Source organism: Cinclus cinclus, chromosome 2 (assembly GCF_963662255.1).
Source record: "Cinclus cinclus chromosome 2, bCinCin1.1, whole genome shotgun sequence".
Classification (NCBI taxonomy): Eukaryota; Metazoa; Chordata; class Aves; order Passeriformes; family Cinclidae; genus Cinclus; species Cinclus cinclus.
Window position 1 is genome coordinate 5,599,601 of NC_085047.1, and position 16,677 is coordinate 5,616,277.

Below are 16,677 nucleotides of genomic sequence, written 5' to 3' on the forward strand. Positions count from 1 at the left end.
GCATTAAAGCACCTTAGAATGAGATTTGCCCTCTTCTGTGAGGATCTCAACAGACACATTTGTTTCCACCCCAGCTCTCTCTGCTGGTCCAGTCACAATTTAGTTTGGAGCAGCACACCCGGTGTCCGTGCAGCCACCTTTCCTCAGCTGGATCTTGGTGCAGTCACCTCTGCAGAGGCAGCCCAGCTCCCCACTGTCTCACATTCCTCTCAAATTGCAATCACTTCAGCCTTCTGCCTTCAGGAGGGACTGCTGACCCCCAGCCCAGCTGTCATCCTCTTCGTTTTGTCCTCTAGTCTTTTGTCCAAGACACTCAAGGAAATACTGAACAGCCCTGAAGGCAAAACTTCAGGGACACAATTTTCCCAGCTGGAAAAGTGAAGCCCTGATAATTACCCTTGATTATGGTACTTCAACCTGTGTATCCTCTGCACAGTGACTTTGCTTGTTGCCCTGGGAGCCTGTAATCTAGATATTTTCTAAGTGTTCACTGAAGTCAAAGTGTTTTACACCTACCATTTCCTCCTCATCTACCAGGCCTGTTAGTCAAAGAAGGAAATTAGCTTGGTTTGACATGATTTGTTCTTCCAAATTCCCTGCTGGTAGTTTCTTATCAGCATATTGTCCTTTAGCTGCTTATAAATTGATTGTTTCATAATTGGTTCCAGAATCTCTCTAGGTATCACAGTTAGGCTGACTGGCCTGTAATTCCCCAGGTCCTCCTAGAACAGTAATTTTCAGAGAAGAACTGCATGTAACAGATATTGAAAGACAGTCCACTTTTGCCCTGCTTATCTTTATTAATTGTCTAGTTTGGTTCCATCCCTTAAATTAAAAACATGTTTCCCATAAGTATTCATCTTCCATTTGAGTCTCAGCACAACCCAGCCCTATTTTCACCTCTTCTGTGTTCCTGCCCTCCTGTTACATATGTCCCCAATTTTCTTCCTCCTTGATGCTTCATATCTTCCTCCCTCTCTTTTCTTTATGGTTTGCTTGCAGTTCCATAGCAATTCATATCCACTGGTGCCTGAGGAGAGTCCTGGAAAAATCTGGGAGCCTGGCCCTAAAAATGCATGCAGTGACATTCACCAGGCTTGCAGGGACATGGTAAGGTCTGTTTAAAGATGTGTCCAGAGCTGGCTGCACTTTGATGATTTCTGAGACCGGTAGGTGGCAGAGAGATGATAAAATCTGGGAGCCTGATCCTGGTGATCAGAGGACAGATCACATTGGCCCTGGGATGGACAAGGACACGTATTACTAGACAGATGGGTGAACGTCCCAGCTTCTTGTAGGGAGGCTGAATGTTCCCAGTGTTCAGCCTCAGCCACGAGGGAAAGGTTTGTGTGTTCAGCAGAAGAACAGGAAGCGTGTGCCACTTCCTAGCTAAGCAGATCCCCAGAAGATAACTTTGTTTGAGGGAGAGGTATCGTTATCCAGGGTTGTGCGCTATATAATCGCACAATCTGCCATCATGCATGAACAGAGCTGTTCAATAGCATGGCCCTGCCTTGTCCTGACATCATGTCTGTGTTGGAAATCCGTTTGGAATGAAAAGTCCCAGATTCCCCAAGTGACCTCGTAGTCTCTGAGCAAAAGGCTGAGTTGCAGGGGAGACTTCACAGACTCAGTCATGCCAGGGACAGAAGCTCACCAGCCTCAAAGCAGCTAAACGTTGAGAAATCAGCAATGAAGCAAACTTCTTTCCAAATAAAATAGTAATTTTAAAGTGCAGGAGATGGCCACGATTCCTTGAAGGCAATAAAAGTCCCAAAGGCAAGGAAAAGCCACTGCAAGTTAACAGTGTTTAGCAGAAGTAAGTTTCACTAGCTGCTGCTATTTTTAGCACTGGTTTTTGGGGATGAAAGTACTCAGCACATCTACAGGTTGCCTAATGAGAGCATGAATACCAAGCCAGGTACACAGGCTGGAAGTGTTTGCCCTTAGTCTGGCACTGTCAGGGTTGCAGTTCTTTCACAGACTCAGTGGTTGTCACATGCTACAAGTGAGGTCCAGTCTTCTCACCCTTTGCTTTTATGATCTCTACTCCTTTCTTTCAAAGTCACTGCTGTCATGCTACAAAGGCGACCCTGGCTTCCAGCATTACCCTGCCTAAGAGAATCAAGTCTCCTTGCCCTTCTCATGCTCTGCCCTCTCCTCGTCATGCCCATCTCAAACAACCAATTCCCAGCATAGCCCCAGTACAGGGGAATTCCTCACCACCCAGCTTCATTTTCATTTAGACCCTTTTCTTCAGAGGGAGGAGGCCCTAATGAACTGGAGAACCTGACCCAGAGCTCAATGGTGCCTTTGTAAAAGGCCTCCAGATGAAGACACTCTGTGGTTTTCCACAATCCAGAAATGTCCTGCAAACTGGGTGTGTCCCCCATGCTAAAGGTTCTGCACTCTGTGATACCAAAGAAAGTCAGCCTGATCATTTGGATGAAGGTAACACAGACCTAATAATCAGAGACTTGAATATAATTTCTGCATCAGTTGCATACTGCAAGCTGTTATTGTCAGACAATATTTGATATTTGGACAGTGTTAGCAAAAGGCATATAGAAGGTTAATGGGAAAGGTCTCTGACAGTAGCTACATGTAATTTAGAGAAGAACTTTCAGCCATGTAGTTACATACCAGATTTGGGGTTTGGCTCATTATATTAGAGAGAAAAGGCCTAGAAAGGGATGTGCACATTCAGCTAGAGCTGAGTTTTCCAAAAAGACATTTTTGGTTTGAAAAGGAATGGGCCATTTAACATCTGAACCACCTGCCTTCTGTGATGCACCAGCCTCCAGGCACTCTCTAAAAGTGCTGGATACTGGTGGTGCTGTTTAGTCCTCCCTCTCTTACTGCTTCCCAAAGAGGGGTTGAGGGTGGCAGTGATGACCACTCACTCATGTACTGATACCAGTTTATCTGAGTAGTATATAGCAGAACAAAACAACCAAGGTGTTCCTTCCTCCTTCTTACTGTCCTTACTCCCCTCATTGATCCAACCATGCCTTTTCTTACTCACTTTGTGTTCTTGGGACTTGCAAGTTCTCCACTGTGTCCTTTCTCCAGGAAGACTGTTCCCATGCTTTATGTAGCATGGGCTGAACAATATTTGCTACTGCTTCCCTGTTTAAGAGAATAATTTCTTAAGGTGTTCAGAAGATGACTTTCAGTCCAACTATGTGCATTGTGGGTGATTTCTCTTTTGTGTCTCCAGACTGGCTCCTCTTGAAAAATATGATTATTTTCTTTTCCATCTCTCACATATGCTTTAGTTCTTTTGAAATCCAGTTTGAAAAACATAATCTCTGCCTCCAGTTGTGCTTTGGACCTTTGGGGTCTGCAAATCAGCCTAGAAGCTGTTTGGGAAGACAACTCCTGAGATGAAGCTCTGAACTTACATGGACGCAAATGCCCAGAAACACGAAAGAGTGGCCTGAAACCGTTGGTTTGAAGGTACAAACTTTTGTGGCCCTTGTGTTTTAATATCTCATTCAAATGACAGCATTTCTGGAGACAGTGTCTCCCATTGCCATTCTGGGAAATGAAATTCAGTGTTGAGTTTGCATAAAGAGAGATGAGAGCTACCTGCTGCTTCATCACTTTATAAACCTGGCATCTGTATCACTGCTTAGCAAATCTTGCTTCCAGTAATCCTCTTTTTCTTCAGAGCTGAGCACCAAGGGCACATTCTAAGTAAGTCTTCCAGAAAGACTAAAAAAACATACCTCAGAGTAAGGTTATAGCCTTTGACTTTTAATTAAAACTCTCAGGGCATTTAGTTGTACTTATGGATGCATTACTGAGCCTGTGATTCCTCTCTTCTGTGGCCTCTCCAGCATTTTTGCAGGTGACTGGTGGTAGGCGAGTGTGCCTGGGGTAACATTCCTGTGTGCTGGGCTGCTGGAATTCAGCTCTGCTCTCCTTAACAAAACAGTTTGGTTTAGGCATTCTTGATGCATGTGCACATGGAAGATGCATTTGGAGGAAAAACTAAGCAGAGCTAAGACACTGAGAGGTGAGGTTGTAAAATTGGTCTTTCTCAGCTTTGATTAATATTGACTGATAATCTTGTTTTCCCATTCTGCTGTTTTTTCCATGTAAAAGATGTTAAAGAGCAGACCAATGTATCTGACAATGCCAAATATAAATCCAGTACTTCAGTATCTGCCTGAAAATCAGTAATGCAACTTGTCTGCCAGAGCTGGGTGTAGGATAAAAAATTAATTCAATTAATGCTGCCACTATCAGAGGTGTTGGTGTTCCCTTTTCACCTGCCACACCACAACACCTAAAGACCACTGAGTGTGGACACACACAGAGCTGTGCTGAACCACAGTGAAATTGCAGAGATGCTTTGGTCCCTGCTTAACTGAGCAAACTCCCATTTATGCATGTATTAGGTTTTCACTGCCTGCTGCCTGTTCCTCTCCCCCCTCTGCTTTTTCATGTTCAGTGGACTCTCCTCTCTGTGTCTCTGCCTCTCTCTCTATTTTTTTCTCCCTATTGTTCCCCACGTCACTGACTGTCACTCACTTCATAAAGCCGTCTGGCTCGGAGCTTAAATATTGCAGGGCAACTAAAACCCACCATCAGAGCCAATTCAGTCATATCTGCTCAGTCGTGCGACAAGATTGGGGCTTTTAGGGTAGGGAAGAAGAGAGACAAAAGTTCACTCTTCCCTGGAGAGTGCCAAGAGAGGAGGGGGATACATTTCTTCGGTGGAGCCTTTCACAGCGGCAAGTTTCTTGCTCACCATCCTTAACCTGTTCAGCCTTTTTCGCCGGTAGCGTGCACAGGTTGCGACATCTGGGAGCGCAGGGTGGGGGTCTGAAGCCAGCCCAGGAGAGTTCAGAACACAAATCTGCTGGCTCTGAGCAGGCTTAGGAAAAGTCCTGCTCTTTCCTCGTGGCAGGCAATTTCAGGGAAAAGGTGACTACCTAAATGCCTTGCTTACCCCGTTTTCAAGGCTGACTGCTTGCAGGTGGAATCCCAGACGTTCGGGCTGGTTGTGCCGCTCATCATCTGTCCACCCAATATCATTGCTCACAGCTGAACCGACTGAGCAACCTCAAACCCCTTCACTTGCAGAAAACAGAGGGGATGGACATGGCAGAGTTGTGAAGAACGTGGCCAGCTGGAAGTGATCTCAGGGAGGGCTTAGCCAAATGTAGCAGGGTGCGAGCAAGGCGTGTGATGGAGTTAGACAGGAAACATTTTCCCTTCTCTTGTACAGTGAGTTTTCCATGTGATAAGGTTTATCACACCTAGAATGTCACTCTTGTGTGCTGCAGTGGAAGTGCTCAAATGGTAGTGTAGATATCAGTGTGACTCACAGGGAAAGAAAGGGATGGAGTTAACTGAGGTGCCTGGGGGACAATGAAGCTTGTACTGTGTGTAGTCATGTTTTTTACAGAGTTGCACGTGATTGGTAACTGTGGGGTGTACTTTGCTCTGTGAATTTGCAGAAAGAGGATGTTTAAATCAGTTTAGATAATGTATGTAAACAGCATAATCTTCTGCTAGACTTGTTAATGTAAGCGCTGACATTAACACGCTTCTTTACACGACTTTAATGACTGAGAAAGTAGCAATTTTCCTTGGTGATTAAATTATATGTTTGCCGCTTATGTATGTGAGGTGTTTGTGCAAGCTGAAGGTACTGGGCTCTGTTCTTCATTTTCTAGCATGGGTGTCAGGGGTAAAAATATTGTGAGGTTTGAAGGCAAGGAATGTAAGTCCATCTTGCTTTAGCAAAAGGCTATCATAAGCTTTTTTTTTTCCTTTTTTTTCCTTTTTTTTTTAATTGAAAATTTGTGACATTCCCCCAAGCCATAAAATTCTCAATATTTTGTGTTTGTCTATGTGTCACTATGTACACAAAGTAGTTGAAACAGACTGGTATGCGTTGGTGTGTCATAGCATATGGCATTACAAATATATCCCAGTGGTATCTGAAGAAGGAGGGAAGTTTAGATACTCAGATTTTCATGCTGTTGACTGTAGCTTCCTTTTACCAGTGCTTGTGTATGTGTCTGCATTTAGGGAACTATAGATGGAGATAGTATCTAAGAGATGAACTTCTAGATCCCTGTGAACAGCTATTTTATGGATAATGTTCCCTGTTTCACTTGTCATGCTCTACAAGTCGGTCTTTCTGGGCCACTGTAATATTCTGCATTCCTCAGAGACTTCAGACTGCTGTGATGTGTTAAATCAACCCACACAAAACAACTTTCATCTCTATTTTCCTCTTTCATAGATCTTCCCTTGCCTGAAATTATATAGTGGGAAGTTCAGGATATGCAGAATGAAACCCTGACCTAGGAATAATTTCTTATCATGCAAAAGTAATGACAGATGTAATATTTGACTTGCATTACTTGAAAACGGATGACTGTCTTAGCTTTTCAATAGTGTATCTGCAGCTGGCTTCCAGCTCTGTGTTAGCCTGAGATAGTGGGACTTTTAGAGACAGCAAATAGTACTTTAGGTCCCAGTTAGAGACCTTGGTATTTTCCCCAGGTTGGTTCCACTGTCAGTATGGCAACCAACTTCAGAAGGGATGCAAAGAATAGCCCCAGTAGCACTAAATAATTATGTTGCATACAACATATTCTATATAGCAAAACTAATCTATATAGTAGTTGTTAAGCTTACACAGCATTACTAACACAGTAATGGTGTTGTAATTGCTGTTCTTACCTAACGGAGTGATTGCTAAAGTAGAACTGACATTTGCAACCTAGAGAGAATTCAGGTTTGTTTAGGTGCAAGATTGGCGTGGATTTGAGATCTGTTTGACCTGTGAGGGGTTCTGGTGCAGAAGTGCTTGTGTGCTTGAAAGGTTCACCCACTCTTCTAACCACTGCAGCTGCCTGCTGATAAATCTGTTCCACTGTATTGCTGGTGTGTGCTTGTATGTGTACAAAATCTAAGCAGACTCACAGAACGGAGCCTACAAGGCACCACAGAAGACTCTGACTTGCAAAAGGAGATAAATATACTCTCTGGCTGAAAAGTAATTGCCCATTTAGAGCCATGGAAGGAAGAATTTAGCAGGCAGCTTGCTCTGGCTTACCAGCCCTTCTCCTGCTAATAAATCATTGTGAACAGGCAAATCAGCAAGCAAGCAACCTCCTTTCTATTCTCAAAGCATATTAGGGAAATGCTGATTGAAAGCAACAAAAAACATCAGTGGGAAAACCTGAAACCTTTAAAATTTAGCATAATGTGTGGTCTTTCTCTTTGTTTTTTCTTCCCTTAGACCATAAGAAATGGGTGACTGGAGCTTCCTGGGGAACATTTTAGAGCAGGTGAACGAGCAATCCACTGTCATCGGGAGAGTTTGGCTCACGGTGCTCTTCATTTTCCGCATCCTGATCCTGGGCACAGCCGCTGAGCTCGTGTGGGGAGACGAGCAGTCAGACTTTGTGTGCAACACCCAGCAACCTGGTTGTGAGAATGTCTGCTACGATGAGGCCTTCCCCATCTCCCACATCAGGCTCTGGGTCCTGCAGATCATTTTTGTATCCACCCCTTCACTAATGTACTTCGGGCATGCTGTGCACCACGTCCGCATGGAGGAGAAGAGGAAAGAGAGGGAGGAAGCTGAGAGGCGCCAGCAAGCTGAGGTGGATGAAGAGAAGCTGCCCCTGGCTCCAAATCAAAACAAAGGCAACAATCCTGATGGAACCAAGAAGTTTCGCCTGGAAGGTACTCTCCTGAGAACGTACATCTTCCACATCATTTTCAAAACCCTCTTTGAGGTGGGATTCATAGTAGGTCAGTACTTCCTGTATGGCTTCCGAATTCTCCCCCTTTACCGCTGTGGGCGGTGGCCCTGTCCCAATCTTGTGGACTGTTTTGTCTCCAGGCCCACGGAGAAGACCATCTTCATTATGTTCATGCTGGTGGTGGCTTCCGTATCCCTCTTCCTCAACCTGGTGGAGATCAGTCATTTGATCTTGAAAAGAATCCGGAGGGCTCTGAGGAGACCAGCAGAGGAGCAGCTTGGAGAGGTCCCTGAGAAGCCCCTCCACGCCATCACAGTCCCCTCCATCCCAAAGGCCAAAGGCTACAAGCTGCTGGAAGAAGAGAAGCCGGTGTCCCACTATTTCCCTCTCACGGAAGTAGGGGTTGAGCCCAGCCCCCTTCCATCAGCCTACAATGAGTTTGAAGAGAAGATTGGGATGGGACCATTGGAAGATCTCTCCAGGGCATTTGATGAGAGGTTACCATCGTATGCGCAAGCAAAGGAACCAGAAGAGGAGAAGGTACAAGCAGAGGAGGAGGAACAAGAGGAGGAGCAGCCAGGGCCTCAGGAAGAGCCAGGGGTGAAGAAAGCAGAAGAGCAGGGGGTGAGAGATGAAATGGAAGGGCCTTCAGCACCTGCTGAACTTGCCGGTGATATGAGACCCCTGAGCAGGCTAAGTAAAGCCAGCAGCCGGGCCAGGTCAGATGATTTGACTGTATGAAGGTGCAGGATGCGAGGAGCACATGAAAAGGAAAAGGCTGAAGAGAAAAGGAGAGATAGAGAAAGAATCAAAAGATATTTTTAAGCAAAGCACTAGAACGGCCACTTGAATATTTACTTTCATGATTCTCAACTGGAAAGGTACTACCACGGCAACTGTGCCTTATTTGCCCCATATGTCCCTGTATTTCCCTGTTTCCACATGCCAGCTCACTCCTTACAGTAATACGTACACTGTACACATAACTGATGTATTTTAAAACCTAACATGGCAGTGATAACCAAATGTCAGCACTGTGATCATATTTACTGAAAGCCTTGTGTTCCACATTTCTCTAGGAATGTGGGGAGGATCTGTCTTTCAGCCAGTGTGGGGAAAGACTGATCAACAACTGTAATTAGTCTTTCTCTTTCTGTTTCCTCCTTTGGCTCACTGAGCAGATCTCCCCTTTGCTGTTGGCATGGAATTGCAGTTATTTAATTCACAAAGTGAATTCTATGCTTAGCATCAACACATTAAAATACTAAGCCAAACTTCCCTTCTTTACTCAGAAAATAAAGGCAAAAATGTTCCAAATTTCTCTGTGAATGCTTATCTGAGTTAGGTAAAAATATTTTCCCTGGTCAAAAATTTCTGCTCATCAAGCAACATTGACAGTGGGTGAGGTTAACAGTAGTACTCTACTAGGACTTAGCAGATGCCCAGAGATGGATTATTTGTTCCCAAGAGGGTCGTCCAGCCCTGAGACTAGTTCAGAATACTGGAAAGAATAAATTCAAGTGATATTTTTTACTTGTAGCCTTGTGACTTAAAGATCTGAAGCTATATTTAGCCAAGTAAGAGGGAAAAATCTTATGAGAGAGAAGGGGACAGCTACAGCCCCCAGAGCACGTAACCAAATACAAGCCTTCGTGGTATGATCCTGACAGGTGTTCAGTTCCTGGAGCTTCCAGGCTCCCAGGCACTCAGCAAATCTCAGGTAGAGAGTCCTGAAGGCACCTGTGAACCTAAACCAGGGGTCTGGGTAACTATGTGACTTTTTAAACCTCTAAATACAAAACTAGTTGGTCAAGTTTGAAAAGACTGATATGGTAAAAGTCTTTTGACAGCCTTTGTTTATAATTTGACAGATGGGAGCCATTCTTAATTAAATGCCAAAGTCTAGCTCAAGTAAGACAATGCCTTTCAAAAGATGATTTAGACCTTTTGTGCCAACAGGTCTGTACAGAACTCTCAGAGATTCAGAAAAATCTTTTTTTACAGAAGGCAGAAAATGATGTGGTTGCAAATGTCTAGATGTCTAATATAGATTTCTAATTTTAGGACTACAGCAGCAACTCTTGGCTGGGACAGTGCAGCAATGCATTCAAAAGCTTCAGGTTAACAGCTATGTCCCCCCAAAACTGAGCCTCATGCCAAAAAAGTGCAGGTATGCACTCTGCTCTGCAAACCTCAGACCCTGCCATCTCAGCAAATTCTTTCTGCCGGGCTGCAGCCCATCTCATTGTTCCCAGGGCAGGCTCTAATCCAGGTCAGGGAAAAAAAGGTCTTTGGCACAAAGCATCAAACTCATCCTGCCATTAGCTAGAAAAGACCCCTGCGGCCTCCTATTGTAGCAGGTCAGACTCAAAGCCCAGGGAAGGCAAATGGGTGTCTGTGAGAGCCCTGGGTAGGCTTGGGCCCTGCCCCAGCCCCAGTACAGTCAGTCCTGTCGCTCCTGATGCCACCCCTTTGGTGGAATTCCCTGCCTGGCCACGCAGCCATGGAGGTGGCTGGACTTCACTGCTGAGTGATAATAAGCTGTACATATGTAGAAAGTTTGTAGGGTGCATTAGGATTCTTCAGTGCCACAGAGTTGCCATGTATTGTTCTTTTTTTTTTTTTTCTTTTTTTAACTATTCATCCTTTTGCTCCTCTTGGGCCTGTGTATCTTTCCAAGGTTTGCAGCCTGAGGTCAAAACATTCCTTAGGCAAAGGCCATTGGGTGTCCTTCCTTGTGAAGAGAGACTGGAAGGTCCCTCCTCAGTTTTGGGAAAGAATATGACAAAGCACCACATACAGAGAGAGAGCCTGGAGGCTACCATTTATCCACTCTCTTAATACAGAAGCAGGAGAGCTGTTATCACAACTAAGGAAAGAGAATGTTTTTCAGCAGGAAGAGTCCACTGTGCCCAGTTTGAGATAAAAGAACTAAAGAAAGGGCTAAGATTTAGATGAACAACACAATCACCACACTTACACCAGATGGGGTCTATTTTATTTTCTCCATAGAAAGAGATAAGAGACTTTGAATGATTCTAAGCATCAACCAGCCCGCTTATTGAAGGGGGCTGGAAACGTGCTTTCCTGCAGGTAAAAACCACTACCTTTTAGCAGTTTAGTATGAGGTATCTGCATCAGAGCATCTGACCCTTCCAGATACCAAAGTACTGGACTGGTTGAATCACACCCACCCCTGTTGACTTCTAATTACTTGACAGTTCCACTCCTGATCTCTGACATTCATACATTCATTAGACTACAGGATGACTTAAAGATGAGTGCTTGCTCGTCAGGAGTACACTGTTCACAACATGGCTGTCAGGAGGGGAAGTCTTTAATCACCACAAGTTAATTATGTCCTTTTTCACTGGAGAGCCTCAGTAAAATGCACCATGTGCAATGTACTCCATGGACACTGTAGCTTTCTCACAGCTGCCACAGGAATGCTCCTTTCTTCCCCCGGGTCCCAACAACACAAGGAGAAGCTGGCATTTTCCTCCTGCATCCACTCAACTGCTTCTTGATTTTAAATTTTTTTTAAAGCCGGTTTTCAAGTACTCTGCCTGGCTGGCAGTGAATCTGTAGCCACCAAGCACAGGCCACGGCATCAGGACAGTGCTGCTCGGCAAACGGGGCAAGGAACAGTCCGGTCTTCTGGCACTCACCCTCATCTCTGCAAGGAAATTGCTGTGGGACTGTCAGCAAGTCATTCTTCCTTCTTGTGCAATTGGGAATAATATTCTATTTTACAATGATGATGTGAGACCTGACGTGCTAGCTATGGAAAGGGAGGTCCTTGGATGGAAGGCCCTACAGATGAGCAAAGGATTATTGTTATTTCTGGACGTGATAGCACATAAATGTGCTTTATTCCCACTCAGTGAGACAAACTTAATTGTTTATTCAAGAAATTCCTAGCGAAGTTGCACAACAGCCTCAGAGCTGTGGATTCAGTGTATGATTCTACTCAAAAAATAACTTAGCAAAACAGAGATATATATGATGATTGGGGAATATTATTTTATTGGGAAGGGGGAAATCACTGGACAATTAGAGCCATGCCTGGATTATTTAAAGGCGTGTTTCCCCCCTTAGCTCCCTGTGCAAATAAATCCCTAACTGATCACATGGCTCTCTGCAAGGAGCATAAGATGCAAGTGTCAAAATCACCAAAGGAGGTGAAAGTAGAAGAGCAAGGTAGTCTCTTAGCTTACAATAGCATGTGGGGGTTGGTGTTCTCTAGTGTCTAGAGCAGTGGACCTAGGATAATAATCTTAGATTTATTTCCAGCTCTGCTTCTGACTTGCTGTGATAATCACTTTACCTCTCAGTGCCTGTTTTCTCCACCTGTAAAATGGGTGTAAGAATTTCCACCTACCTCACAGGGATGTTGTGAGGCTTCCTTAATTCTGTTTGTAAAGTAAGTAGGAATGATCTGATGAAAAGCACTCCTGAAATGCATGGTATCCTTGTTATTTCTTGGCAGAACTGCTAACTTGGGTAATATATGACTCCTCGATCAGAAGGGCGGTAGTTTGGAAATGTGAACACTGCACTGTACTGACAATATTAACATGGATGTGGATTTGCCATGGGTAAAAAAAAGACTTTATTGATTCCCTGATCCATCTCTCCCACCTTAGCCAAGGCCATGTATGAAGCTGTGGTGACAGTGTGGTGACGTGGACCCCTCTTCTCCATCCCCAGCGTCCACTCTGGGGCAGCACTTAAATAAGGCAGTTCCTGGAGCACTTGGTTCAGGTTGGTGGAGCTCTGACAGTTTTAAGGTGCTTGCAAGGCATGTGGAAGAGGGCTGTATCATACAGAATATTGCTGGGCTTCTGTTTTAAACCCCTCAGCACAACGGAGACGGACACCCACAGTCTCTCAGTGCTGAAACACAGTGAGGTGCAGCTACCTCCTCCTGCAGGAGAGATGAGGTTTGGGGGATCTCTGCTCTCTAGGTCTGTGTGGGCATCAAATCTACTTACTGGCGGGGGAAGTCCCATCTCTCCTGCTGCTCAGTAACTCACTGACTGTGCAGTTTTACATTTAAAGAGCGGCTGTGTCACACAATGCTGAAAAAAAAGGTGGCGGTTTGCTGTTTTGTATAGAAAATGGCTTTTCAGGCTGACAACTGAAAGTAATCCTAGCCTAGGCTTAGTTTTGTTTAGTAAAGACAGGAACATCCATGAGTACTACACTAAAGCCTTCCTGTAAGCCCAAGGCAGCTGTGATAAAACAGTATATGGTGCCAGATTTCCTAAGGGCCAGGGCTGGATAAATCTGCCAAAATCAGGGGACTTGTCGAAGTATTGGAATGATTTTTTCCCCCAACAGAATGACATTGCCTTTACTTGGGCTCTGTGTGTGCTCTACCTTTTAACATGGCTCAGGAAAGGCTTTTTGCTAATACCAAATGTGCTTACACATCTGAGCAGTAACCATGGCAAGCAAATATGTGTTGGCTTGCCAAGACATAGCCTGGCACACAATCGTTTCCTTGCCACTAGCTTGGCACCAACCTATTTCAGTAGAAGAGGCAAGACTTCTGTATCTGTCAAAAATTCAAGCTTTGCTCTTAGCAGCCTGCTCTGCAAAGAGACACAGGAGGTTTGTTCAGCCTGGAGAAGAGGGAGCTGAGGACCTTAGGAGCCCTAAATGCTTTCTTCAGGTTCCTAAGGGGGAGGAATTCCAGGGAGGATGGAGGCAGACTCTTGACAACAAGAGGCAACAATCACAATGAGCAGCAAAGGAAAATTTTGACTAAAAAAACTCCAAGGAAAAAAACTGTTGAAATGGAGACTGGTTCAGCACTAAAGCAGGTGCCCAGAGACACCGTGGCATCTTCATCTTTGGGGGATGAAGCTTGGCTGGGAAAAGCATTGAGCATCCCAATCTGTATTGAGCTGAAGGTTGGGCCAGGTGATGCCTTCCACCCTGAACTATCTATCTATCCCATGGGGTATCCCAAGCTGAAAGCTCAGTGCAGCCACGGTGTGGAGGAATGACACTGTAGGGCACTTCCTGCTTCCTGGACTGCTCCAGTAGAGCTGGTTCAGGCTGTCCCAAAGGCCAAACCACCTCCCCAGGCACCAGCAGAGGCCAATGCACACACTCAGTCAGCTGTTCACGTGTTCAAGGCCAGGTTCGATGGAGCTGTGAGCAGCCTGGTCTGATGAAAAGTGTCCCTGCCCATGGCAGGGGGTTGGAACTGGATGATCTTCAGGGTCCCTTCCAACCCAAACTATTCTGTGATCCTGTGATTCTATGAACTGAAGTTTGGTAGCTACAAGAGCTGCTTGACACCAGAATTGTGTTGTGTAACTGGTTTGGAAAAAGCATTATAAATAAAAAAAAAAAAGAAAAAAGAAAAAAAGAGAGTATGCTTATCAACAGATAAAATAGTGGAAATACAGCATCTTAGGTCTTTCCATATTTTAACTTCAGCGTCAAGTGTGCCTTTAAATCCATCTGAAAGTGCAGAGGACTGCATTTTACATTCTGTCAACAAAAACCTGTGTGTTTTAAAGCTTGCTGATCTGGGATGAAGCAGCACTGAATAGAAATGGTGATTACAGAGCTACTGACAGAACAGTTTGAAAAAAAAAACAAAGACTGTTGGCCTTTGCCTTGCTAGATCCAGCTTGGTATAGTGAAAGCAAACCATCCATTTATTGACTTCCCAGGTGGAAAAGCTATATTAAAAAATGCTCAGATAAGTTTTTCAATACATACATGTTCGTTCACAAAAGAGTCATACACAACCCTGTAAAGGAATCCATGAATTGCCAGTGAACATCATCACCTGAACTCATCAAAAATAAAAGAAATGCAGAAATCAAAACATTGTGAGAATGCTTCCAGCTTCAGAGTTCTTGTTTATGAAAACCTCTGGAGAGAAAAGAAAATGGGTGGCTGGCTGCCAGCTAAGGCTATTTGTCAGAAATATGTCCCATAGTATCTTCTGGAAACCTGTGTGATTTCTAAACATACTCTTGGCCAAACCCCATGATTTAATTCAATATGCTGCACCTTCCCGCTTTACTTGAAAGGCTTGATTTTGGTTCTCTGCACAAACTGAACATAAAATAGCCTCGTTCACTATAATATGTGGAAGAATAATTACAGCTGAGAAGCTGCCTTTGTACCTGTGGAGGGCCGTGGACTCTTCTCCCTACACATGCACATCAGCAAATATCTAAGGAGGAACAGCACAAAATACATTTCCCATTTTCTTCTCACACTTTTTGTCTTCCCTGAAGGAGGAGTCCTGGGGCTGAGAGGTGGGTGTGGGGCTGGGTTTATCCTGTAGGAATTATGTTGTTCCCTGTGTGTTTCTCCCAAGACCCAGGGATAAGTAATTTACAGCTGAGCAGAGGCATGTTTCAAGCCTATTTCCAAACACATGCAAAGAAGAAAGTTTAAGACCTATGACCAAACTCTGCCTTGTTTTTTACCCTTGTGTGGAAGTTGAGTTGCCAAGACATAAACAAGAGCAGAATTTGGCTCTGTGTAACTTATTTTTAAAGGATTTCCTGTTAACCTTGGTCTCTAAAAGGCAACCAAAAGCTAACCTTGCCGCTCAACCTACCGACATAGAACAAAACAACCACAAACCCCTCCAAACTCAGGAATCTCATCACCTTAGGAAAGAACAGTGTCTAAGGAGCAGATACAGAAAGAAAGAACAGGCAAGGCCTGATCTCAGCTCTGCATTAACTGGCAGTGATACCAGAAGCTGTAAAATAAAAAGCCTCGGACCAGACACAATAATCTGCTCCCTCAGTTCATTTCTCTGTGAAAGCTGAATGTTTTCTTCTCTTTGCAATGCTGCAGACAAGGAGACAAATTTCAAACCAAGAAGTCTGAGAGCAAGACAGCCAGTCAGAGACTATGGGACTAATCTGGTGACTCGGCACAATCAAACATAGATTTGTTTTCCTAGTGAAATGAGTTGTAATGAATAAAGTTTCCTGATTTTCAGTCAGCAGGGGTTCTGTACTTTGTTAAACTCACAACTTGATTCTTCTCTTCCTGTTTGTTATTCTGAATACAGAGAGTTTTGAGTAGCAATGGTTAGAATCATAGAATCGGAATCATTAAGGTTGGAAAAGGCCTCCAAGATCATCAAGTCCAATTGCCAACCCAGAACCACCATCAAACCATGTCCTCAAGCACCATGTTTTTCATACATTTCCAGGAATGGTGACTCCACCATTTCCCTGCACAGTCTGCTCCAATGTTTTGCAATCTTTCCTGTGACTTTTTTTTCCCCCTAATGTCTAATCTAAATGTCCCCTGGTGCCACTTGAGGCCATTTCCTCAAGGTGTGTTTTTAAGAGGAAAAAAGAGAAAGATTCAGACGCCTTGAAGGTCAAATGGGAACACGACTGTGACATGAAGGATTGGATCTCACACCGATAGCCATCAGGAAATTCCCGGTCTGCACTTTTGCTTCCTTTCTGGCCCCGTTCCTTGATGTATTGTAATTGCAAGGGCTGAAAGGCATCTGCAGCCCAGTTCTCGGCATGGCGGGAGGACGGAGAGGGCTCCATGTGGGAGACCAATCTTCCCTCAGGGGGGAAGACGGGCCAGGAGCAGATGCGGTGTGCCATGAGCGGTGACTGACTGCTGCCCTGGCTGCTGCAGAGGAGACACAGCAGTGGTGAAATGGTAGAATCACAGAATGGTCTGGCTCTCTAAGAGACCTTAAAGATCACCCAGCTCCACAAGCCTGTCATGGATAGGGACATCACCCACCAGACCAGGTTGCTCAGAGCTTCACCCAACCTGGTCTTAAAACACTTCCAGACATGGGGCATCCAAGTCTCTGGGAAACCTGTTCCAATGTCTCACCACCCTCACAATAAAGCATTTCTTTTTAATGTTTAATCGAAACCTGCCCTCTTTCAGTTTGAATCCATTCCCCCTG

At 44.6% G+C, this 16,677-nt stretch overlaps 1 protein-coding gene across 8 annotated transcripts in view; it reads left to right on the top strand.

The window, feature by feature from the left end:
• GJA8 (gap junction protein alpha 8) overlaps positions 1–14,968 on the top strand; it is a 29,156-nt gene extending 14,188 nt beyond the window's left edge. For 2 of the 8 annotated variants that reach the window (XM_062515324.1, XM_062515323.1), the window contains exons 2-3: positions 3,279–3,459; positions 7,271–12,375. In XM_062515324.1, coding sequence (XP_062371308.1) covers positions 7,281–8,480 — 1,200 coding nt within the window. In that variant the 5' untranslated portion in view covers positions 3,279–3,459; positions 7,271–7,280 and the 3' untranslated portion in view covers positions 8,481–12,375. The other 6 variants (XR_009934378.1, XR_009934376.1, XR_009934375.1 and 3 more) reach the window with 6 other exon arrangements.
• Positions 14,969–16,677: the final 1,709 nt, after the last annotated feature.